This window comes from Thalia democratica, unplaced genomic scaffold, assembly GCF_965202585.1.
Source record: "Thalia democratica unplaced genomic scaffold, ktThaDemo2.hap1.1 HAP1_SCAFFOLD_276, whole genome shotgun sequence".
In the NCBI taxonomy this organism is placed as follows: domain Eukaryota; kingdom Metazoa; phylum Chordata; class Thaliacea; order Salpida; family Salpidae; genus Thalia; species Thalia democratica.
The window spans coordinates 24,845-51,120 of record NW_028139384.1 but is presented as its reverse complement, the minus strand read 5'-3'; the positions used below and the strand labels follow the sequence as shown (position 1 = coordinate 51,120).

The 26,276-nt window shown below is 27.1% G+C and overlaps 1 protein-coding gene across 1 annotated transcript; it reads right to left on the bottom strand.

Moving 5' to 3' along the window:
- Positions 1–9,817: 9,817 nt before the first annotated feature.
- Positions 9,818–25,705, bottom strand: LOC145846090 (uncharacterized). Its single transcript, XM_082953005.1, has 5 exons — positions 25,641–25,705; positions 16,954–17,087; positions 15,242–15,343; positions 10,952–11,041; positions 9,818–10,099 (listed from the first exon to the last, which is right to left on the bottom strand). The coding sequence occupies exons 3-5, from the start codon at positions 15,335–15,337 to the stop codon at positions 9,968–9,970; spliced, it is 318 nt and encodes a 105-aa protein (XP_082809131.1). The 5' UTR covers positions 15,338–15,343; positions 16,954–17,087; positions 25,641–25,705; the 3' UTR covers positions 9,818–9,967.
- Between the last annotated feature and the right edge of the window lie 571 nt (positions 25,706–26,276).

The window sequence follows — 26,276 nt, the reverse complement described above, 5'->3', positions numbered from 1 at the left end:
GAAAAAAACATAATGTTTTAAATTCAATTAAACAATGCTTAATTTTTATTTTAGTTCATTTTAACTTGTATTTCAGTAAAAGAACTTTTAAAATCTAGCTGGCAAATTATTCAGCAATTATACACATAACTATACTTAAAAAGTTGTTACTTTACTATAACAATACTATAATTAGTAATACAAAAAAAACTTTTACTTCTTTTTCAACTTAAAATATATTTATTAATAACCTAAAAAAATCAGAAATATACTTATAGTGGAACAAATTTAACTGAAAATTACAACTTATACATATAAATTTCTGATACCTTTTTTTTTATAAAATACTGTTTAAAGTATTGCAGCAATTGTAGCTAATTATTAATAACTTATATTCTCACGTTACTTAAACAAACAATGCAAAATAAAAATTACACAATAGAGTTTGTGTTGAAACATAAAAAATCACAAAAATGACATATTCTAATTATTTAAACCTGTTTTAAACTCTTAAATTTTTTATAACTTGTGATGCATTATTGAGTTAGTAGATACACAATTTTAACTATCTTGTAAGCATAAAACTAACTTTAAAAGTTTTTGAACAGTGTATCCTGTAAAAGAAGCAGTTTTGCATTTTAATTTACATTAAAAATTTTTTGATTAAAGAATTAAATAAAATGTTTTAACTTTATATTTAAAAATAAATTAAACTAAATTGCTTTAAATCTGTTTTTTGTTGTTAACAACAAATAATAAAGTTATAAGGAGGTTCTCAAATAACCGAAAAAAGTTTTTGTAAGCTAAAATATAAACAATGTTATTTCAAAATTTAATAAAACTAGTATCGCATCATTTTATACAAAGGTCTGCAAATGATAAGAAGTTAAAAACAAATCTAAAATGTTAAAACAAAACTTATGCCTGCTACAAGGCTAAACTTTTAAAAAATAATAGGCATTCAAAAAATAGGGCTAATACAAACTAAAAAAATAAATGAAACTTTATTCAGACTGTTCCTTTAAAAATATTAAGATAAATCAGTCTCACTGTAATTTAAGAAACGAACTATTTTCAAGCTAAAACTAATAAATAACAATTTGTGACATCAAAAAAATCTAACAAGTAGTAGTAGAAATTTTATTTTACTGTAGCCTTTATATGTAGCAGGGCTTCTTAAATTCAACGATTAGATCATCTACTTTACAGGTTAAAAAGTAAAAACCAATCCGCTAAAAAATAGTAACTTTACTAAGTATTTAAGGGTATTTATGCATAAACGTGTGGCTAAGCTACTGATTATATCCGTTAAACATTTGCGCTTGAAGTAAAGCAGTTTTGAAATACTATAAAATTTGTATTAGTTTTTTCTTGACTGTTAATATCAAACTGAATTAATAGCTTTTTTTTTTAAGTGTTCGACATTTAAAATGTAAGGTTCGATGTTCGTCTTATTCTTATTTCAAAATTGTTCAAGTCTTAAAGTATCTTTTGCGTTGTTTACATTAAATTTTCAAAGATTTTTAACTTGTTTCTGCCAGTAAAAGATAGTCTTCTCTACTCTTTTTGTGACTTCACAAACTTGAGTTCGTGTCGCAATTTATGAACACTCAAATTAAAAACGTGGCTTTTTTAAACTCTTTTAAGCCTAGGTAATTTAAGTAACTTTCACAACTTAAAAATAATTCAATGTACATTAAAATAGCACTATTTGTTTAATTTTTGTTTGGAATTAAATATAAAAACTTAATAAATAGGGGCCAAATATAGCTTTGTTGTATACAGAATTTTGTTTAAAAACTTTCATAATTTGAAATATATTAGAATGAATAAAAATACGACAATTAGTTTGCTAATATGATGAACCGTTATAAAATTAATTTAATTTCGCGCAGAGAACTGTAAGTCGCACACACTATTTTGAGGTATCGTGATTTCTAAAACTAACAAATATTAACTGGTCAATCTAAGTAATTAGAAATATTTATCAGCTTCGACAATTTATTTGCAGATAAATCAAATGTTTTCAAGTATATAACTAGTGATCTACCGGATCCACTATCTTTTTTTAACAAAAATTCCGGCTTTTAAGATTCTTTGAAGAAAAAATTTAGCCTAAATAACCAAAAATTAGCCCGAGCTTATATAAAAACTGGTTAAGCTTTTAGTTAAGAGCATAAAACTGAAAAAAATTCCATCAATTGAAATGTTAATAACAAGGATGAAATACATTAAAATTAAGAAAAAAAAGTTTTGCAAGCAAACTTAATATTTTTCTAATAATCGAAAAACCTAGACTAAATGTGTAGCAACCTTGATATAAGGAAAAATAACAATAATATTTATTATATACTTTAAATCTATGTTTGTTTTTCAGTACAAATTTTATTAATACAGTTCATACTTTAATCGAAAAATACAGTAACAACAAAGTACGCATAAATATATGATTGTAAGAATAGATTCTTATTCGGTTACTTACTTTTTATTTAAAGTTTGTAACTTATTTTTTCACTATTTGTGGACATTTTATATTTATTAAGAAAAATACAGGTTTGTTCGCTAAATTTCGCATTTTTTACTTCTCAACTTCGAGTTATTCAAATTTATACAGACTTTTTTCCTTGCAAAATTTTATCTTTATAGTTTCAAATTGTTAATTAAAGCCTCCAAAAACACTCATAAAAACTTAGATTTTTGAACTTAAATTGTTATTTGACTGCTACAGACATATTTAACATCGAAGTGATAGCTCGCCCGTTTTTAATGAATCTAATTACAGCAACACTTATAAATGTACTCATTCCTTTGAAAAAAAATTCTTAAATGTGTCAATTGAAAAGTACATTACTGGTAAGAAAGTTAATAATATCTAGTCAAGATTAAAAACATAAAATTTCTTTAAGAAATTCTATAATTTTCACATATTGCCTACAAAAACTAGATGTCTATTTAGCGAAAAATTACAATTCGAAACTCTTATCAAAGAAAAAAAAAGATTTTTATATAATCTTCCAAGCATTTGAAACTTCAAAAACTGTCACATTTCTTTAATTTTATATTAATTAGTACAAAACCAAATGCTTATTTTAAAATTTCGGTATACTATCAAAATCCACCCGCGTTCAAAATCCACCCGATCAAAATCCACCCGCATTCAAAATCCACCCGATCAAAATCCACCCGGTTCAAAAACCACCCGATCAAAATCCACCCGGGTCAAAATCTACCCGATCAAAATCCACCCGAGTCAAAATCTACCCGATCAAAATCAACCCGAGTCAAAATCCACCCGATCAAAATCAACCCGGTTCAAAATCCATCCGATCAAAATCCACTCGATCAAAATCCACCCGAGTTAAAATCCACCCGATTAAAATCCACCCGGTTCAAAATCCACCCGATTAAAATCAACCCGACTCTAAATCCACCTGTTTCAAAATCCACCCGATCAAAATCCACCCGATCAAAATCCACCCGGTTTAAAATCCACCCGATCAAAATCCACCCGGTTCAAAATCCACCCGATCAAAATCAACCCAACTCTAAATCCACCCGTTTCAAAATCCACCCGATCAAAATCCACCCGATCAAAATCAACCCGAGTCAAAATCCACCCGATCAAAATCCACCCGAGTCAAAATCCACCCGATCAAAATTCATCCGAGTTAAAATCAACCCGAGTCAAAATCCTACCGACACAAAATCAACCAAAGTCAAAATCCAACCGAATCGAAACAAGCACCTTGTTTATTTATTTCTTTTTAAATCAAGTATCATTTAAACAAATCTCACCACTCTAAAGTACCAATCTTAAACAAGTTTTATTTAAAAAACACTTATAAAATCTTGTATTTTTGTCCCTTATAAATTGACTTAAGAATATAAAAACTGTACTACAGATTGAACTTATTTTGTGAGGTTTTTTGAGTTGTTATTTGGTATTTTTGCTTATTATAAGGAATTTTTGACAAAAATATTTTTGTTTTTTTGATTACTGAATATAATTTTGAATAGCTACAGCCGGCAAGCAGCTTTTAAAGGTACTGTTGTTTTTGATATAAGTATAACTATAAGAGCTAATAAAAGTTTAACAACGTCAGGATAAATAAATTAAAGTTTTACTATACAAATATGACTATGTTAAAACTTTTAGAAAACTAAAGGATGTGCCAGAAAAAATAATCTTGTATTATCTCAATCACAATTACACGACAATCAATTATAATTTACTGTTTCTAGGTATAAAATTTAGTAATTTAGAACTTTTAAGTAATTTTTAAACAAATACGTCACACGATATAATTTTTATAAAAAACTGAGTATTACAAGTGAAAACTACCATTTAAACTACAAATTAATCCATTTAATTTAGGGGTCAGCAAACTGCGGCCCTCGAAGTGTAAATATGTGGCCCTCGAGCATGTAAATTTGGTCAACTAAACAAAACAAAATTTAAATTGAAATTTTCAAAAAAGAAAAAGAAATTATAATAGTTTGTTTTTAAGTTTCTGAATATCATAAAAAATCATTTATTATGCTTAAGCCTTAGATGTGAAAAAAGACAGATAGTAAATCTAGAAGTTTTTCTTTAAAGTTTAGACTTTACTTTTTCTTTTAAACAACAAAAGCTTACGTACTTGGATAAATTACTTATATAATATTGCAAAGTTTTTTTAATTGGCAATTTTACATGTTTTTAACTTTTAAAAACACGGTGACTGGGTTGAAGTAACTGTTGTACTTTTTTTGTTTCAAAAAGTTGCAACCCGAAAAACTTTAGATAGATTATTAAGGTATTTAAAGGTTTTAAAAGAAAAACTTACACTGTTTAAAATGAAAGTATTAATATTTGTTTATATTTTAACTAGTTTAACAAAATCACTAAAATTTTAAATACGTGATATGCTGTGCATTAAATAAAAAAAGATTTTTTTTAACTACTAAAAAGAAAATACAAATAAAATAATAGAAATTGATTATAAAAAGTGTACATAATGATCTACACCTTGTAAATAATGATAGAAATAATAATATGACACAAGTTTTTAAAAAAAATAGTTTTCGACTTTAGAAAAAAATATACATTTTAAATATGCCAGGCCTGATCCCTTTAAGTAGATAAACGTGACTAAAACAGATTAAAAACAAAAATTGAATAAAACAACGGCTCGCGGAAAAAATTGAAACATGAAATTTGGCCCGAGATAAACAATTGTCTGCCGACTCTGATTAAATCCAACTGCATCTTCGTTACTTTTAATTACAAAAAAGTAAAAGGCAAACGTTTAAAATTCATTTAGTTTGTGTTTTTTTTAATATAATTTTTTTATGTGAAAGGTCTTAACAAGATATTTATCTATAAAAGTTCTCTTTGTTAAGAAAAGGTCACTAATTTACTTTAGATAGTTACCTTTACTGTATTGCCATTTAAAGATTTTTCAGTATTAACTTTAAATTAAATATTTATTAATTTTCGGTTTTATTTGTTAGACAAAATTTTCACGCTTTTAAAGTTAATTTGTCTACTAAACAATTTGTTATAACAATAGTTGTCTTTACCGTTTAAATTCGTTATAACCAATATAAAATTTTGTTTAATTTTAATATTGTTTCATTTTTAATTAAATTACTTAAAATTTCTTAAGTTTTAACAAATGGACTTTTTTTATATGAAGATTATATTTAAACAAAATAGTGGTAAATAATAACATTTCCATTTCTATGAATTAAAAAATATCAATTAACAATATAATATTGAACAGTAAATAATAATTTATCTTACTTAATTACAATTTCTATGCAACTTTATATTTATAAAAAAACATAAAACGTTTACAACTAATTAATTAAAAACATGCAGTTATAGCTTTTAACTTAAACTGTCGGAAATTAATTCAAGAAAATTTATCGCATGTAAATTAAAAGTTTTAGATTAGAAAATTTTAAATTTAAACGTTAACCAAAAGAGATTAAATTTTACAAAACCACTCAATTAATCACTTTCAAAACTGGCCTTAACCTATTAATAAAATTAATAATACGATTGTTTAAGTTGATACAGTCTGGTACAAAAATTCATAAAAATAACTTATACTTGAATTTAAACTCTCTTGTCTGAAATACATACTTTTTTTAATGAACCTATGTAAAAATAGAACATTTTAATAATAAATTAAAAATGTTATAAGTTTTTTTTTCGTAATATTTGTTATAAATATAGTGTCATTTCTAAAAAACTCAACTTATTTGTTTACTACTACAATTCTAAAGTATATAATTTCCCTAGCTCAAGTTTAACTACTAACTTTTTTAGTTGCAATTTACAAGCTATTTGAGCAAACTCAATGAATTGTAGAGTCGATATTTGTTTTATGTAAAAGACTTTAGAATTCATAGTAAAATGTTTAGCTTTTTAATTTGTACTATTAGTTAAAAACTAACAAATTAAGTTGTTATCTAATTAAAAATAACTTATAACTTTAGTTACTTTAGACGAAACAATTTTTAGTTTTTGCAAAAATAGATGGTTTATAAAAAAAAACATTTAATAAAATAAAATTCAATTAATTTAAACACTTTGAAAAAACGATAATAGCAGCTAAAATTATTGTGTAAATTAAAAAAAAAAAACTAAAAAATATTTGTAACAAAAATTAGATAGAAAACAATAAAATTGTTTTACAACAGTTATTGATTTCTTACATATTCCTCATTTATATTTTTAGTAAATTAGTTTTCGTATTTTTATATTAAAATTTATGTTCTGTTTTTAAAAATTACTAATAAAAGAAACGTCAATAAATTGTTTACTAAACGACAAATAAAAGCGCTCAAAATATTTGTTCCTAAGTCCTCTTGCACGAACATACCTTAAAGTTATCGAGTCGCACACCAAAAATATCTTTAAACGTCTTTTCCACGTCGAAAACAATAATGTTTGAAATATAATTAATAGGTGATAGTTTTTCCAACTTTAACAAAGGATTTTTATTTTATTATCACGTAGCAATTTTATATTATTCTTTATCTATATTTTATTTTTTATAAACACTGTTAGTTGAAATTTTTTATATAATAAAATATTGTATGTAATACTATTTTGAAATTTAAGTAAAGCACAAAACACAAAACTTTTTCATCAAAAAAAAAAGCTCAAAAATTTTAGATTAATATTTTAATTTTCTTTTTGTAACATTTAATTAACATTTTCCATAAATTTACATTATTTGGTATTTGATTTTTGTAATTTTCTTTAGCTTAATAAATGTTATTAAAGATTCTTCTAATTTATAAACTTCTATAGTTTTGATATTTTAATTTACTATAAGTTATCCTTAGTAAATATTTTTATTTAATTATGATTGACTTTGGGAAATTAAATTAGAAGGAAGTTTAAATGGATTGAAACTGAGCGTAATTCTTTTTTTATTTTTTTTTAACTTCTTTTTTTAAAAGTAACACCAACACTACTAACATTAATAAATCATAAACATTTTAAATACTTGTAAAACTACTAAGAATTTTTTTTTTAATGCTGTTTAATTATATTGTTTAACTTATTTTTTTAATTATTTTATTAAATAAATTAAAATTTCTTTCTTTATAAATACTTACTCTTTTTTATACGAATAGTTGTTTAAACATATAACTTTATTCAATATTACAAAATTCTATTAGAAATTAATTTTTATTTCGAAAAAAAATGAACTCGGGTTGATTTTGATCGGGTGGATTTTGAACCGGGTGGATTTTGAACCGGGTGGAATTTGATCGGGTGGATTTTGACTCGGGTTGATTTTGATCGGGTTGATTTTAATCGGGTGGATTTTGAACCGGGTTGATTTTGATCGGGTGGATTTTGAACCGGGTTGATTTTGAACGGGTGGATTTTGACTCGGGTGGATTTTGACTCGGGTTGATTTTGATCGGGTTGATTTTAATCGGGTGGATTTTGAACCAGGTTGATTTTGATCGGGTGGATTTTGAACCGGGTTGATTTTGAACGGGTGGATTTTGACTCGGGTGGATTTTGACTCGGATGGATTTTGATCGGGTGGATTTTGACCCGGGTGGATTTTGATCGGGTGGATTTTGAACCGGGTAGATTTTGATCGGGTGGATTTTGACCCGGGTGGATTTTGATCGGGTGGATTTTGACTCGGGTGGATTTTGATCGGGTGGATTTTGATCGGGTGGATTTTGATCGCGGGTGGATTTTGATTGCGGGTGGATTTTGAACGTGTCCCTAAAATTTCACAACTTAAATATTTAATTTAAAAAATCTCTTATTTTTAAGCATTTTAACTGAGATTTAACCAACTTTTCAAAAAAATAGTATTTAGCCTGATTTAGTCAGACGCGTATATCCCTGAATATACCATGTAATGTTAATAGAATTATGACATGCTTAACAACAAAAAGTAAATAGAAATGTGATCTAACAACACAGGTTTTTATTTTCAAAATCATTTGAAAACAACTGAATGAAAACTGCCTTTTTGCTCAAAAATTGATGATATTCAAATTTTATGAGCTTAAAATCCTATAAAAATATCTTACACTAACTCGACATAGATACAAAAAAAAATTTAGTAGTTTTATATAAGTAGTTTGATTTTTAAACTTCGATTATTGTTAAATAAGTGAATAGAAAAAGTATACATATATAACTTTTTACCAATCTTAAATCTAAAGCGTTTTAAACGACTTTATAAATATAGAAAGAGAAAATTTTTTTATTAAAAAAGTTAAATGAGTTTTGATTGCCAAAAACTTTTGTGTTGTAGTTAACTTTTGTTTCTATAAAACTTTGTTTTTAAGCTTGTGACTTTTAGAACATAAATTTTCTAACACTTGTAACTTAATTAATTAAACAATTTACAAAATAAATTTAACTATTCAAAATATAGATTTAAGTGTTTGTTAACAAAAGATCCTAGTGAAACAAGTTCACTGGAATATAAATAAAAACAAATTATACAGTAATCTTCCTTTATTGTACCAACATATGTTTCTGTGTGTTATCGAGTTAACACACTTCAACTGGGTTCTGTAAAAGAATAAATACTGTAATGAAAGAATAGAAGCTAAAACTAGTATACACCTACTTTAGCTTCTATTCTTTCATTACAGTATTTATTCTTTTACAGAACCCAGTTGAAGTGTGTTAACTCGTTAACACACAGAAACATATGTTGGTACAATAAAGGAAGATTACTGTATAATTTGTTTTTAGAAAATTTAATTTAAAAAAGCTTTTTTCAATTTAATTAAAAAATTTAGTAAATCAAAAATTATTTTTTATATAATACAAAGAAAAAAACAACGTAATAAACTAAAAATAAAGTTTAAGTAATCTATTTTGCCATTTATGGCATCTATTATCTGTTCTATTCAAAACAATTTTCTTTAAAAAAGCTTATTTTAGAACTTACAATATCCATAAGACTTTATTTTTAAGTCGTTGTTTTGTAGTTATAAATATTTTGTGTTCGTAATGTATGAGCGAATAGATATTGAAAAAAAAGCCTTTAAAAGTTTTAGAAAATTTTATCAAAAGTTCCTATAAAATTAATTTTTTTATGTATTTGTCAAATTGATCTTAATCAACGTTTAAAAAGCTGTAGAATTAAGTATGTTAAATTTACACTTCTACTTTCTTTCATACTTAAAATTTAAAAAAACCAATGAATAAAACTATTACTACTTTCAAACCTAAGCAGAACCTTAAGTTAATGTTAAAGTTTGTTTGACAATTTAATAAATTTTTACAATACGAAAGAAAATTTATAATATTTTGTGTTATTTCAAGTTTAATACAAAAACCAACAAGATTTAAAAAAAAAATTATAGTTTATTTCAAGAAACACAAGATTTTACGATGAATAAAATAATATAAAAATAAAAAGTTTCTTTTCAACAAGTGATTAAAACACCTTTAAAACAAGTCGTATATTATAATTTAACAACATACAAATAATTTAGTCTAACACTCGCAGGAAGGTTTGAGCTTGTACGAAGCGGTGTACGGGTCCCACTTGAAGTCCGACCTCTTGCCCACCACGTAATCGTCCCCGGGGTAAATTATGTCGTCGCCGACCGCGTAGTCGATCGGTACCTGTTGGTGAATATTAACTTGTACTTGAGTTTATTCTAGTGTTGCTCAATCATTTCTTTACAAAAAGTGTGCATTCATTGGCTGAACTAACTAAAGTGTTTAAAAATCGACATGCAAGATAATCTTGCAAAAGTGGTAAAATATTAGAATTCTTTATCTAATTACTGAATATGCTAACACTTAAAAACTTATTCAATTAAAATAGAGATAAAATATTTTTATGGTACTAAAGAGACAATGAAGAGAATAATAACTTTTATTATTACTTACACAGTATGATAGTATTTCAACACTAGTACACTTTAAAATGTTAAAACATACATAGTATTTGCCTAGTTTAAAGTAAAAAACGTTGTCTATTATAAATTTAAAAACAACTTATAATTGAATGTGAATAAATTTTAAAAAATTAGAAGTTTTAACATATATTTTTAACAAACTGCTAAGAACACATAGTTCTGACAAGATTATTATTGTTAAAATTTTGAACAGTAAATCTATAATGAAAAATTTTGCAAAACACCTTTATAGAAAAATTTTTTAAATATGAAACGTTAATCAAATCATACGAAAACATTTTTAACATAATGTGAGAAAAATAATAAAATAAAATAATCTTTTAAAAAAAAATCTAATAAAACTGACAAAACTTTATAAAAATTTTAAGTAAAATTATTGTTACACTTCATTGGTTTCTATAAAAGGTAAATGCTATAACAAATAAATAACTGCATTAAAAATACAAACAAGGAAGGTCTCATTTTTTAAACTTTATATTAGGATATACAAAAATTGTTAAAAAACAACATTACAAATTTACATAACAAGTTTAACGAATTAAATACAACTAACGGCAGCTTTGTAGTTTCCGTAGTATGCGAAAGGAACTCCGACTGCCATGAACAACCCAACAAACCTCATTCCACGCATTGCTTTGTATAACTATATATTTCATATTAAATTAATTTTGTAAGTTAAATGTGTTTACAATATAAATTGTTAAATGTTTGAAACTTTTAATTAAAATACTTATTTCTTGTAATGTAAATTTGAAATAAATATTTTATGAGTTTTCAACTGTATAACTGTTTAGCAATTTAAATACAGTTAACATTATATAAGTATTACAAAGTTTAACTACTGCCTTGTACAACTGTTTAAATAATTTTTAATACAAAATGCTTAATACTGAAAGTATTTAAACACAAAAAAACAATAAAAACACGAACAAAAAATCATCTGTTTTATGCACTAAACGCGTTTTAATTAATCATAGTACAAATATTTTAAAACAAACTTGTAAATATAATTATTTAAAAACTTAATTGTTTATCATCATTATTTCTTGTTCTAGTTGTTGTAAATTCAACTCGTAAAACATTCAAAAATAAAACTTTGTTTACTTTAGTTATTTCTAAGAACTGTTAAGATAAGTATGCTATTTTATCTAAATCGATTATGGAACTTAAATATAAGCTTTAGATCAGGGTTTCCCAAACTCATTTACTAAATCGCCCCCTTTTCAGAAATATAAAAAATAATCGCCCCCCACGATTTTAAAAAGTAGTTTTTCTCTTAAGTACAAACTTTTGAGCCGAAAAATTGTGTTCGAAATGTAATTTAGTCTGGTATTTCTTATACACGCACTTTTCGGCTGTGTTCAAAATAGTTTACAGGGCTTGAGAAAATAAGTTACTGTTGTTTTCTTATAAGCCCTGTGAAGTGTATAAAAATACTTAAATATTAAAAAGCCTTGTGTAATCAGTAATCAATACTGTTTAAATATGAATTGTTTTGAAACTAATGAAACTTTTAGGGTAGTGGTGGACAACTTTTGTAGTCAGCGATTCATATTTACTAAAAAATCATTTCTTGTTTCAACTCGTTTAAAAAATGTAATTGCGGGCTGCATAATTTACACAAATAACATGTAGAAAACTAAAAAACTCGAGCATAATTGTAATAAAATGATTTACTATTATTGTGATCTAGGAAATACTAAAGTAACTAAAAACCAAATTGAAAGTGTATTTCAAAATCATAAACAATCATAAACAATTTCAACATCAAAAAATTAAATTTTGTTTATTTTGCACAAGTAGTTTCAAGTTACTTGGCGGGTCGAAATTTGATTGAATCTGGACCGTAAGTTACCAATCTGAAATCTTAACTGAAACCTGACATTATAACTATCTCTCATTTAACGAACTTCGGACACTTAGAGTGAATACTAAGTAACTTGTTTAAGCCGAACAAAATACTTAAATTATTATATAAATAGGCATATTCTAAAATTAAATACCAGAGATTAAAAAACTATAAAAGAATGATCAGATTTTTTTAAACATAATGAAATAGATATTAAAACATTATTGCTGATCCAGTTTTAGGAAGTTTGACCGACTGGTTGATTATCTCACATGAAAAGTGAGTTTATCATTACTTTCTGTTAATGCAGTAAAATTATTAATATCAAGGCTGAGATATATTTTAAGCAAGTTAGTTGTAAAATTAAAAATTTAATTCTAAACTTTTTAAACTATATGTTTTGTAGTAGAATACCATTATATAGTTTTTGACTCAAAATAACTTTTAGGAAACTAAACCTTAATTTTAACATTTTTTTTCTTCGTTTAAATTTTAAAAAAATCAAATGTTTTACAGTTAATTCTGTGAACAGAAGGTAATCGATTAAAAAAATCTTTTAATTGTGTTAAAACTTTCTTTTGTAACTGTAGCAGTCTTTTTGATTGCTTATTTAATACTGTTTAATTTTATTTTTTCTCGAGTTATTAGCCTATAATAGTTTAATAGAAAAAAATAGTGAAAAACTAAAAGCTAGTGTTCAACTATTAAGATAAACAACATATTCTAAATGCTAATATATTAAAAAATAAGATAAAACAAAAAACAGTTGTATTAATAGTTTAAAATTATTTAATATATAGATTTTCTAACAGTAATAAATCAAGTTAGAAAATAAGTTTGAGTTTAATAATCTTTTAAATGAAAAAGTTGAAGCATTTCAAATAGAGACATCAAATCTGTACTCTTTTAAAACCAAAAATGATTTTTGAAATAAAAACTTTAATGGTTATCAAGGTTTTTTACTTACACAGATTAAACAAGTAATAACAAAAATATGTCAAATAAATTTCTTTCAAACAAATACTTTAACCACTATGCTATAAAAACTTTTAGTGTAATGTAAATCGACAAATATAAACTACAAAATTAACCAGGTCAAAACAAAGCTATTAACATATTTAAAACATAAAACATTTTATAAATACAGTAGACTTCCTCTTCAATTCGCACTTTGAACAAAATAAAAAAGTCTAAACTCAAAAATTATTACCATTTTTTTACAAATTGATAAATTTAAACATGTTATATGCAATAACGTTATGAATAAACATGAAATCAACTAAAACATAAAACAAACAGTCATAAAAAAAAGATCTATATAAGCTATTACATATTGTGTATTTTTTGTTTTATTAATACATAGTTAGTAATAGACTTTATTTAAGTTAAATTTAAGAAAGTATAAGTTTGGACTTTTTTTGAATAAAAAGTGCGAACTTAAGAGGAAGTCTACCGTAATTAATATTTATTAGGCATTAAGCAAACCTGTTATAGATTAAACAACTTAAAAGATTTTTTAATATAAAAAGACTACTTAAATACAATACAAACCAGGTTAAACAAGAAGTATTTTAAAACATCAAATAAATAAAAAAACTTTCATAAAATAATGTCTGCTACTGAATTCAAATAAAATGCGAAGGATGAGGTTCATGAATTCTTGCAAGTTTTTCTAATCTGATTCTAAATCAGTCAAATAAAGCCTCAAGTCACCTCCTTTACAAATATCTAGATTATATATTTTGCTCAAGATGTTGATAACTAAACTGAAAGCTTTCTCAACAACAAAGCTAGAAGAAAAAACTACACACAACAATCTAAATTCCTCTCAAATGATTGGATACTTTTGCCTTAGTTTTTGTTAAGTTCAAAAACTTTCATTTCGTTTTTTGGAAAAAATTACTTTAAGTTCAAGGTCAGTTTGTAAGTCGGAGAAGGTTTCCTGTGAGTCGTTTACTTCAAAAAGATCTGCCACGAAGGGATCCATATTTTTATCTATATGATAGCTTTTTTGTGTCAAACCGAAATTTTACTACTTAATATGGTGAAATTGTTAAAAATTCCAGATTAAAAAAAAAAATTGCCTAAATTGTCAAATTACAGGTTTTTCTAGGTAAATGGCTACCCCTGTATAATTTTATTTCTTAGTCTAACTTAATGACTTTTCAAAAAACAATTGGAAATTTCATGAGATGATAGTTAATATAAAAAACATAGATTTTTACAAACCATTTATGATCCTAAATAACATATATGTAAGGTTGAAAAATAGTGAAAAGAATTCCGATCGTCTATGACCTATGTAAATGTTAAATAAGAAAATATATAATTAAAAATATGTAATTAACTTGAAAGTAGGAGTCATAAGTACTTGATTTTATTCTCTATATTTTACATAAACACAATAAACTTTTTTGTTTAAGTTTTACCACAGGGTCAAATATTTAATAGCAAGCTAAAATTAGTAAAATAGCAAAATAAAAAGGAAAAATTTAAGACATTCCAAAATTTTAAAATCGCCCCCTTTTCGCCCCCTTACTAGTTATCGCCCACCCTTTCGCCCCCTTACTAATTATCGCCCCCCGAAATACTAAAATCGCCCCCAGGGGGGCGATATCGCCCACTTTGGGAAACCCTGCTTTAGATAGTTTATACAATACGATATGCCAAACAGAGAAGATATTTAAGTATAATCATTAATTATATGTATAAAATGTTCTGGACAGGACATTAAAACGTAACCAAGTGTTGTGCAACTCGATAACCAAAAGGTTTTTTCGTGCACCAGGTCCTTGGACCAAATCTCTTGAGCGATTTTATTTTTGTCGTTCAATAAACAATGATAAATTATTTTTTTGTAAAACTAAATATTAACTCTACTAAGAAATAATCAAAACTTTAACAGATTATTTTCTGTAAAAAAAACAATGGTTTCGCTTTAGAGGTCCCCCTATGAGGCAAATAATTCACAATTTTAAACAAACAAAAACTAACTGCAAATTTTCCGTAACTCCTGTTTTGAGCCGCAACAAAGCTGCCGAGGGTTTTGGTTTTCAAATCGCCGAAAAGCTTGTTTGAAATGTTCTCCATTAACGTCTGCAGAATATATATATTTCAGCTAAAATTTATTATTTTTGTATGGATTAAATCAAAATAAGGCAGCATTTTGTCATCACACTGAAAATTTAAAATGCTGTTCACAGTAAGTACTAGATTAAAAATTTTGTGCGAACAACAAAATTTAGTATAAAATCATACTTTGGCTTCATGGTTTACACTTAAATTACTCTTAAAGGTAGTTTTAGAAAGATTTGCTTTTCTTAAAAAATTAAGAAATAATACAAAGTTAATGTGTAAATATGTTTTTACTAATCAAAATTTATGTGTTCATTTTATAAAACAAATTTATTTCAATTTGAAAATATCTGTTTTAAATCTTCTAAATATTAAATGCTAAAACTTTAAAGAACTATTTAAACCAAGTTAAAATTCCAAAATTAACCAAAACTATAAGTTATGTTTTTCATTATAAGCTATAAAAATAAATATTTGAACTAGTTTTTTTCTTTATGAAACTAAGTTATTAACGTATTTTGAACAATAACATCAACCATAATAATAATAAGCCAGTAAAATTAAATACCAATCCAAGGTTAAGGGTTAAGAGAATCAAGCATTTAGAATTTTTTTTATAATATTATTAACTACAAAAATTTGAGTAGTTTATAAACTAAAAACAAAATAACTACTTCTTAGTATTAAGTAATGTTTTTGTTTCACCTTTTACATTGATAAAAAGTAATAATTTCAAATTTTCAGTTTGCAACTTTCATAAGACCGATATAACACTGCATTTAAATACTTTAATATACTGAAATCGAAAAAGCTGTAGATAGAACTTAGAAGCTATTTTTTTAATTACGATTAACTGTTTAAAAACCAAGCTAAGTACCTTTAATTACAATGTAATAAGTAAATATATTAGTACTCTAACTTTAATTCGGTTTAAAATTACTTAGACATGATAAAAACTAAAAGAACAACAACCGTAACAACTAAATTTTTTGAAATTTATACAAAATACTTTAAAATATATTAGTTTTATACAGTATACTTATCTATGTTAAAAAAGTTAAAATTAATTTTATAAGTAGACTATTAGATGGAAATATTTAATTTGTTCGAGCAAGACAGAAGTTCTTTACAAGAAAGGTTTACTGTATTAATTTAGTTTAACAACTATTAATACTTTTTCGTCGTAGTTGGTAATATTTACAGCAAATAAAAACTCAAAAACTCAGTTTAATTACAAAATCTAAAACAATAAGAACACTATTGTCTTTTAAACATAAAACATTAAAATTCAGGTTAACCCTAAAACTTTTGAAACATAAAATAAGATTAGGATTACTAAAAAAATAAAACCAAAACAAGATTAGTGTACCTCTTCAAAACTGACAATTTTAGTTAATAAATAAGAATTTTAAAGCATGACCATTTCTTCATTACAATTGAAGTTTTTCTGAGAATAGAAAACTATTCTTGTGATTTATCATCAGTATAAAAGTTTAATTGAAAAAACATAATTTATTTACAAAATTTCATTTTACTATGGTTTTTATAGTCTATAAATTAAATCAATGTATATACCAAAATGAAAAAAAAAACAAGTATTTCAGGTAAATTGGTTTTATTATTTTACTCACTGGTTGCTTGGGGGCTTGTAGGGGCTCTCTGGCGGTCAGGACCTGTCCTTCAGCCACAATTTCCTCAGCCTTCTCAGCTGGTGGTCCCTGAGTCTCTGTTCGTCAACCGGGTCTAATAGCTTTCCCGCTGATTTCTATGAAAGTATAAAATATTGTCACATCTTTTTTTTTAGTTTTACTTTAAAAACCTGATTTTATTAAGTCCTAAAAAATTGATTTTAAAGATAACTTAATAAGCTTATGCATAATAAGTTTTGCTAATAATTTTTTTCTTGACTTAAAACAACACAATAAAAAGGTTTTTCTTCACAGATAATACATATTTATTCTTAACAGAGTTCCTAAAAATAGTTTACTTTATATAAAAATGCAGAAAAAAATCAAAACTTTTTTGTATTTTTTTCTTTATTTTTAATCAAACTTAAAGCTGCTCGAATTTATATTTTTATCATTTGTATTTTATTACAATTTTTTAAACTTGCAATATATTCTTTAGTTCATTTGTTTAATAATATTTTATTTTTATTACTTTAAACAAAATCATAAATAAATAAGTAAAAAAAGTGGTACATATAAAAGAATTCAAAAAACATGAAATAATAAATTTTAGTTTTTAGTTTAAACTTATACCCTTACTTAACATTTTTACACTATTTTAATACTTTTGCCACTAGTTAGTTCAACCAGATTTTACAAAAATAATCATTTGCTAAACTACCAAATAAAAATATGTATTTTTGAATTTAAATCCCCATGCTTTTTGCTTAAAGTTAAAGTTTTAAACAAAAAATTTATAGCAACAAGATAAAAGACTTCATTATTTGCAACTATGCTTTAAAACAAATTCATAATTGGCATTGAACTTGTTACTCATTAGCTCAGATAATTCATTCATAATACAGTTTTATTCATTTTCAGGTTGTTTAAACTCTGAAATTTAAGCTTTTTTTTTTAGAAATACTCTTTTTGTCTGTTTTATTATTTTGATATTGCTAAATGATTTATTTGTTTTCAAACCCAAGCTAAGTATTAGTTAAAACAAAATTCAAAGCACTTCAAAGTTTCTATCTTAAAAAACTGTTTTTTTTTTTAATTTCAACTAGGAAATTCTTAACACAATTGTATAAGTATTTACCTAGCTTTCATTATGTTTTCTTGTACAGATTTTATCATTCTTTTAATTAGTTTGTGAATAAACTCAACAAAAAAAGATATATTTATTTATGATAAAATCTAGCTGAATTGAATCTACAATGCCTGTGATTAAATGCCCTCTTGAGTGTTGCACATATGAAACACCAGACGTTGATGCTTCTGTAGCTGCTTCTTTACTTATCATTCACAACAACGTTCACATTAATGCAAATTCTTCAAAACCAAAGCCTCCAAAAATGGACCGTCCTCGAATAGGGAGAGACTGCAATGAAGAGGGTTGGAACATATTTTTGCAAAAGTGGACTATTTTTAAAGACAGTATGGAAATGACAGAAGTAGAAAAGCATTGTCAACTGTACCAGTGCTGTGAGAAAGATCCAGGTGATGCCATTTTGAAGGGACATAATGATGTAGTAAATTTAAGTCAGCAAGAGCTTTTAAGGATGATCAAGAAGCTTGCAGTTATTCCTGTTTCAGTTGTTGTACGACGATCAGACTTTCTTAGTACAAGACAGGATTTGACTGAAAACACGAGATCATTTGCTGCCCGTTTAAAGGGAAAAGCTAGTACATGCTCGTACACATGTAAATGCCCAAAGGATGGCTGTAACCAAATGATAGATTTCACAGACATTATCCTTAAAGATGTCATGGTAACCGGTTTAGCTGATGAGGATATACGCAAAGAGGTGTTAGGATGTTTTAGACGAGATAGTTTAGACGAGAAAGATGTCAATGAGACAATTGGTTTTATTGAAGCAAAAGAGATGGCACGTGATGCAATGACACAACCTGCTGTTACGGCCTCAGTTTCCTCGTACAAATCCTTTAGGAAAATTACAAAATGGCCAAGTGGTTAAAATAACTTGTAATATATGTAGTAAAACATCTACAAAATTTATTTGGAGCAGGAAAAATAACAAGTATATTGAGTGTTCTACTTGTAAGCAATGCTGGATTAAATCCAGGAAAAAAGATTATCATGGTGACAACAAATGTGCAGATGAGACGAATGCACTTCTAGTTGGTGGATCATATACACAAAATTTTGATGAGGCAGTTGATGTTTATGATAGTGTAGTAAAACTTGATCATTACGTCTTTGATTGTTTTGAATGGATGGAAAGCATCAGTGTCACTGAAACATCCAACAATTCAATTAAAAGCTTCTATTGATGAACAAGCATACACTCAGATGAATATAAAATGCCCTAGACAAAATTATTGCAAAATTAACGTTGTTACAGATACGGGTGCACAGTCATGCTTATGGGACCTTAATAGTTACCTCAAACATGGTTTTAAGAAGTCAAATCTTATACCAGTTAAAAGGAAAATGTTAGCGGCCAACAGAGAACAGATCAAAATAGCTGGTGCTATATTTATGGAATTAATGGCTAAAGATGTACAAGGTAAAGTTCATGTTGCAAAAGAAATGGTATATATCAGCCCATGTACTGACAGGTTTTTTCTTTCAAGAAATGCCTGCATAACACTTGGCATAATAAATCATGATTTTCATCGTATTGGTGCGACCATTGAATCCTGCACTGTCCATGAAGAACTGCAAACTTGTGATTGTATACCTAGAACTCCTCCCCCTGATAGGCCAAAGGAGTTGCCATTTGCTTGCATTCCTGCAAACAATCAAAAGATGAGAGAGTGGCTTTTAGATAGGTACGCGTCATCTACATTTAATAAATGTACTCACCAATTGCTTCCAGAAATGACAGGTCCACCTTTGAAAATTCATATTGACCCAGATGCCATTCCAAAAGCAATATTAACTGCCTCCCCAATTCCAAAACATTGGGAAAATGAAGTAAAAGATACTTTGGATAGGGATACTCGATTAGGTGTGCTTGGTAAGACTCCAGTTGGTGTTCTGTCTACTTGGGTACATTGTATGGTTGTGGTTGCTAAAGCTGATGGTAGCTGTAGAAGAGTTGTTGACCTTTCACCTTTAAATAAGTATTGTGTACGAGAAACACATCATGTAAAGCCTCCATTCATTTAAGTATGTGAAATTCCTGCAAACACTTGGAAAAGTGTGACCGATGCATGGAATGTTTCATTCAGTACCACTTCGTCCAGAAGATCATCATCTCACAACATTTCTTACTCCATGGGGAAGGTACTACTACAAAGTAGCACCACAAGGTTATTTGGCAAGTGGAGATGCATATACGCGCAGGTATGATGAAATCATAACAGACATACCTAGAAAGACAAAATGCGTTGATGACACTGTTTTATGGGATGACGAGTTGGCTGATCATTGGTGGCGTATGATTGACTATTTAGATTTAATGGGAAAAAATGGAGTTGTACTCAATCCTGAAAAGTTTCAATTTGCACAAAAAGAAATAGATTTTGCTGGCTTTACTATTACGAAATCTGAAATTAAGCCACAAGAAAAGTTCATAAATGCTATAAGAGATTTTCCTATACCAAAGTCAATAACAGATGTGCGATCATGGTTTGGTTTAGTACACCAAGTTTCACACTACAACCAATTGACTTCTTTGATGATTGTGTTTAAGCCATTATTAAGTCCAAAAACTAAATTTTACTGGAATGATGAGCTAGATGATACATTCTACAAATCAAGAGAAGCTATAGTTGCAGCCATAACAAAGGGAATACAAATTTTTGATTTGGGAAAGCCCACTTGTATACAGCCAGACTGGTCTACAACTGGTATTGGTTACTTTTTGTCGCAGAAACATTGCTCTTGTAAGTCTGCTGTGCCAGGATGTTGTCAAACCAGATGGCATATTGTTTTAGCAGGCTCTCGCTTTCTTAGACCTTCTGAATCACATTAAGCTGCGGTAGAGGGAGAAAGCCTTGCAATTGTATGGGCACTTGAGCAATCACGGTATTTCACACAAGGATGCAATAATTTGTTGGTTCTGACTGATCACAAACCACTGGTTAAATTATTTGGAGACAGAACACTTGATGAAATTTCAAATTCTTTTATGGCGATTCAAGATTCTACATAAACCTGGTAAACTACACCTTGCTCCAGATGCAATGTCACGTCATCCAGTGGAAACCGTACATAAAACAAAAGATGAAGTTGAGATAAGTGCTTCTGAAATTTTAGCTGGAATACGTTTGCCAGACAGTGAGTGTATCATTGCAAGTAATCAAGTAGGTGACAATTTTCAAGCTGTGACTTTTGACCGAGTTAAAGAAGAAACTTTAAAAGATAAACAAATGATGAAGCTTATTCATTATGTTCAAGCTGGTTTTCCAGAGACCAAAGACCACCTACCATTAGAATTGCATGAGTTTTGGATAGTTCGCTATTCTTTGTTTATGATGGATGGGGTCATTATGTGTGGTGATCGTAAACAAGAACTTGATCATAATAAGCTTCTATCACCTAGCAGTATACTTCAGGATGATGTGTATAGAATTGTTATTCCTCCATCATTAAGAAAAGAGGTTTTAAGAGTGTTGCATTCTGCTCATCAAGGAGTCACTGCAATGAACAAGCGAGCAAAATTGATTGTTTATTGGCCGGGAATAATAAATGACATTCAAGGTTGTCAGGAAAATTGCAATAGTTGCAACTTAATTGCACCAAGCAATCCTCGCCTACCTCCAATTGAACCATTGATTCCAAAGGTTCCTTTTGAGTCAATTGTTTGTGATTATTTTCAGTTCAAAGGTTGGTATTATTTTGTAGCTGCCAACAGACTTTCAGGATGGACAGAACAACAAAGAATCAAATTGGGTACAAATGATTCTGGTTCAAAAGGGCTGTGTAAAGCTTTGCATTGTATTTTTGTGACTTTTGGTGTTCCAGTTGAAATATCTTCTGATGGAGGTCCAGAGTTTTCTTGCAAAAGTTACCAAAGATTTTCTGAAACGATGGGGTATACACCGTCGTATGTCATCTGCATATCATCCAGTGTCAAACGGTAGGGCGGAATTAGCAGTAAAGGCTTCTAAGCGATTGTTAATGGAGAATGTTGGTTCAAATGGTGAACTAAATAATGACAAAATAATACAAGCTTTACTTACGCAGAGAAACACGCCTGATCCAGGATGCAAACTATCACCTGCACAGATCCTTCTGGGACGAAATTTAAAGGACTCCTTGCCTTACCTCAGGAAGAGTATTATGGCTTACAATAACCCGCAGATCTTAAACATTTGGCGTAACGCATGGAGTAAAAAGGAAGAAGCTCTTAGGTCTCCCTATGTTAAGTCTCTAGAATTTAAGTGAGCACACAAGATTGTTGCCACCATTGAATTGGGTTGATCATGTCATGATACAGAATCAGGCAGGTAACTTCCCTAACAAGTGGGGGAAAAGTGGTGTAATAGTAGAGCTAAAAGACTATCATCAATATGTTGTCAAGATTGATGGATCAGGTCGTTTAACTGTACGAAATCGAATGTTTTTAAGAAAATTTAATCCTCCTGTTTGCAAATCTCAAAATAGTATCCCTTATCTTAGAAAAGCAAACATACCAACGCAGAAGTTGGTTTTTTCTGGCAACTATGAGAGAAAAGATTCCAAGGAAAGTTTTGATTGTGTGCGCTCCCATAAAGGAATACGTTTCAAAGCTGGAGATAACTTTGACAAAATTTGCAAAGCAAAACCAGCTACCTTCCTTTCACCTGAGGACTCAAATTGCACTGATGAAAGCCAATCCTCTACAAATCAGAAAAATGGTGTATTGTCTCGTTTGGACCCTAATGATAAATCTAGGGTATCTGAAAGAAATGTTAATGACAATGGAGTGTTTCCAGAAAATGAACTGCGTCGTTCCGTTTGTGTAAGAACCCGGAGAAAGATTTATGATGCCAAAAGTGGTACATACAAACCTGTTTAAACTGTTGTTAAAATTAATGTTTTTGTACAAATTGTAACTATGTTTATTGTAACATTTTAGTGATTTCCGTTCGTTTTGAGTGTTGTTTTGCTGATGTTAGCACAGAAAACTGTATTTAAGTTTGCAATTTTGTAAATAATTTGTTTTGTTAGCTAGAAGTGTCGTTTCATCTCCTTGGTGATAAAATCTGGGGGAGATGTATAAGTATTTACCTAGCTTTCATTATGTTTTCTTGTACAGATTTTATCATTCTTTTAATTAGTTTGTGAATAAACTCAACAAAGAAAGATATATTTATTTAACATCTTTATTCAAGACAATGCACATTGGAGTAATTACTAGAGAACTTGAATATGTTATATAGTATTTGAAATTAAAGATAATAACACAGGCTTTCCCAAAGTGGACTGCTTGGGTGCAATAAGCAGCAAAGGGGGAGAGGGGCGTGAGAAGTAAAGTGGCCACAGGGGATCATGAGGTCATAATTTGAAACTTACATTAGATATTCTGGAGTTAGTGATGAAAAGCAAAAAAAAAAGGTCTTATGTGTTTTAAACGGTTATTTTAAAACTTTTACTTGATATTATAGAACATTTCAGGATATTTAGGGGCCATTAGCTGTAAAAGGCGGAGCCACAAGGACATAATTTGAAAATTACACTAGATATTCTGGAGTGGACAATTTAAAAAAAAAAGTCTTAGACATTTTTAGTTGTAATTTTATTTTTGAGATTTCTTGTTGGAGGGGGCAATAGCTTTTTTTATTTCTTTATGAGAGAGCCTCATGAAAAAAGTTTGGGAAACCCTGATATAAAACAATAAGGTGTAAAATCCTAGAGATACAAACCAGCAGAGACTGTCAGAAAATCAAAAAATAATAATTTATTGACTGGCATTGTTTGATAAAAACTTGCAAATTATGTACTTTATATGATTAAAATATCTATTACAAACTTATTTATAATTAAGACAAACTGTAAAAATTCATTTGTCAGCAAAAACTAATTTTAACCAAAAAAAAATGTTAAGGTTTTAATCAAGACCAATAGTACATTTTTTATAAATAGATTTATTGTAACTTATACCTTAAAGTTAGTATCATAAAATTTATGTATGTGCTTTTTTCTTATTAATAAAATATATAAAGTCTTTCATAGTTTTTGAGCAACAAAATCTCAAATATAAGTAGCTAAAATTCAATTATGTGTTTGCATTTTGAAAAAGATGTTATTAAAGCTGTTTGCTCTTAGACAAACTGACTTATGACCATATGGGGGTCCACCTAATTTTCAAAACTTTATTTCAATTTACAGATATTTAACTTAACTATCAGACATTTTTTATCACCTAACAACTTTCAAAGAAAATTTAAAGATTAAAAGAATTAAAGTTGATGAACTGTAAAGATTGAATAAGGAGAAGTAAAATAAAAAAACTGTTTGAATAAACTTTTTTTTTTTCATTTAAATGTTTTTAAGCCAATCTTCTTTAAATTTTAACAGTGTGTCTGTTGTTATAATTTATTATTATTTAATGTATTCTACTAGTAGACTTTTATTTATTTAATTAGTTTTTCCTGAAAAAATATCCTATTTTTTGCTGTTTTTGATTTTATTTCTAATTTTTAAATTCATACACTAGAAATATTTTAACCTATTAACAGAATGTTTTCTGAAAGTTTAAGGTTTCTAGTTTAGAAGTCTTTAAAACTACTAAATGTTTTATGAAAATTTGAGGTCTAAGCTTGAAAAAATTGTAGAAAATAGATTTTTAGTGAATTTTTAAGTTTACAAAAAATTGGCCATGTAAAAATTAGGTCCATACATTTGTATTGGAAACTTTTTACAAAAACTAATTGACAACTTTTCTTCTATAAAAACAGGCTTCTAGTCTATAACTAAAGCTTTAATATAATAAGAGTCAATGTTTTTTTTTATATTGGTCCCCCCATAGCTTTAAGTTAAATTTTGTTTTCCTTAATAAACAACTTATAGTTTAGGTATAAAATTTTCATCTAAGGCCCATTACTATTTTTTGTTTAAAAATTCTTAACTACCCTTCTTTTCTATTAAAACTTAAGTAAAAAAGGTACTTATTAAAGGAGCACACTAAAATATAATAAAAATTAAACTCCTTATAATTCACTTTGTATGGTTTTATAGCTTAAGGAAGATGCTATTCACCACAACTTATTTAATTGGAATTTTTGTATGTTTAACAAGATTTTAAATTAAAATTAAAAAAATCTAGTTTTTAAAATATTAAACAAACAAATATTAATGAAGTCTTCGTAAAAGTTTATACTAACGAAAAATTTAAAGTTCAAAGAATATTACAAAGAATAAAGTACAAAAAATAAAAAATATTATAAAAAAAATAAGACTATTTTTTCCATGTTGTCACTTACTAAATAATTTTTACACTATAAAATATAAAAACTTGTGTAGAGATATATAATAGCAATAAATCACATATAAACAAAGAATCATAAACTTATATTCAAATCATCAAAAAATGTAGTTTTTTATCAAAGATTTTTTTAAACAATATTTATAAGAACTATCTTAATAAATATATAGGGTTAGATAATTATTTTGACTTAAATATTATAATGATATATTAAACTTTAATAAAACCCTTTAATTAATGTAAAATATAAACTTAAAATAACTATCTTACTTCCGCAGCCAGACGATCTAAATCTTGATAAATATTTGCCATTCTACTTCATAAAATTTCAATCTAAAATATAAACAATCATCATTAAACAAATCAATAGATATAAAACAATTTTATATAGTACAAATTTGCTATGTTAGCGTCTTGACTCAATTTAAGGGCATAGAAGGGTTAATCACTTAATTCACAATTTGATCTTATTTTATAGTTTTAACCAAGCTACAAGATGCTTTTTACAGATTTTAAAATATAGCAGTTTAAGATATAGCATTCAAAGTCGGAGACATCAATAGGTTCCTTATGGGGGGTGCAAACTAAAACAGTAAAAAAGGTTTCTTTTTTGTATATTTTTTTTTATAAAACTTTTATTTTTGTTTTTTTTAGTTTTGTTCTGACATAGTTTTCTAAATATTTCAAGAAAAATTTCCTGCAAGTTTAAGGTAGTTATCTCAAAAAATGTAGGAGAAGATAGATTTTTAATGATTTCTAGTTATTTGCAATTTACTTTATCAATCACAACAGTACTATAAATAGTAACATTTTAATTTTTCTTAAATCGTATTTCTAGTGAAAAACTATTGTTTATTGATTATTAAAAGCTATTATTTTTTTGTAAATTTTATTATTTTTATCAAT

Excerpts from the sequence above, each read along its gene's own strand:
- LOC145846090 (XM_082953005.1), bottom strand. The coding sequence starts at position 15,337 with ATGGAGAACATTTCAAACAAGCTTTTCGGCGATTTGAAAACCAAAACC. Across the intron at positions 11,042-15,241 it reads GGAGTTACGGAAAATTTGCA|TTATACAAAGCAATGCGTGG; the intron begins GTTAGTTTTTGT and ends TGAAATATATAG. Across the intron at positions 10,100-10,951 it reads ACGGAAACTACAAAGCTGCC|GTACCGATCGACTACGCGGT; the intron begins GTTAGTTGTATT and ends ATTCACCAACAG.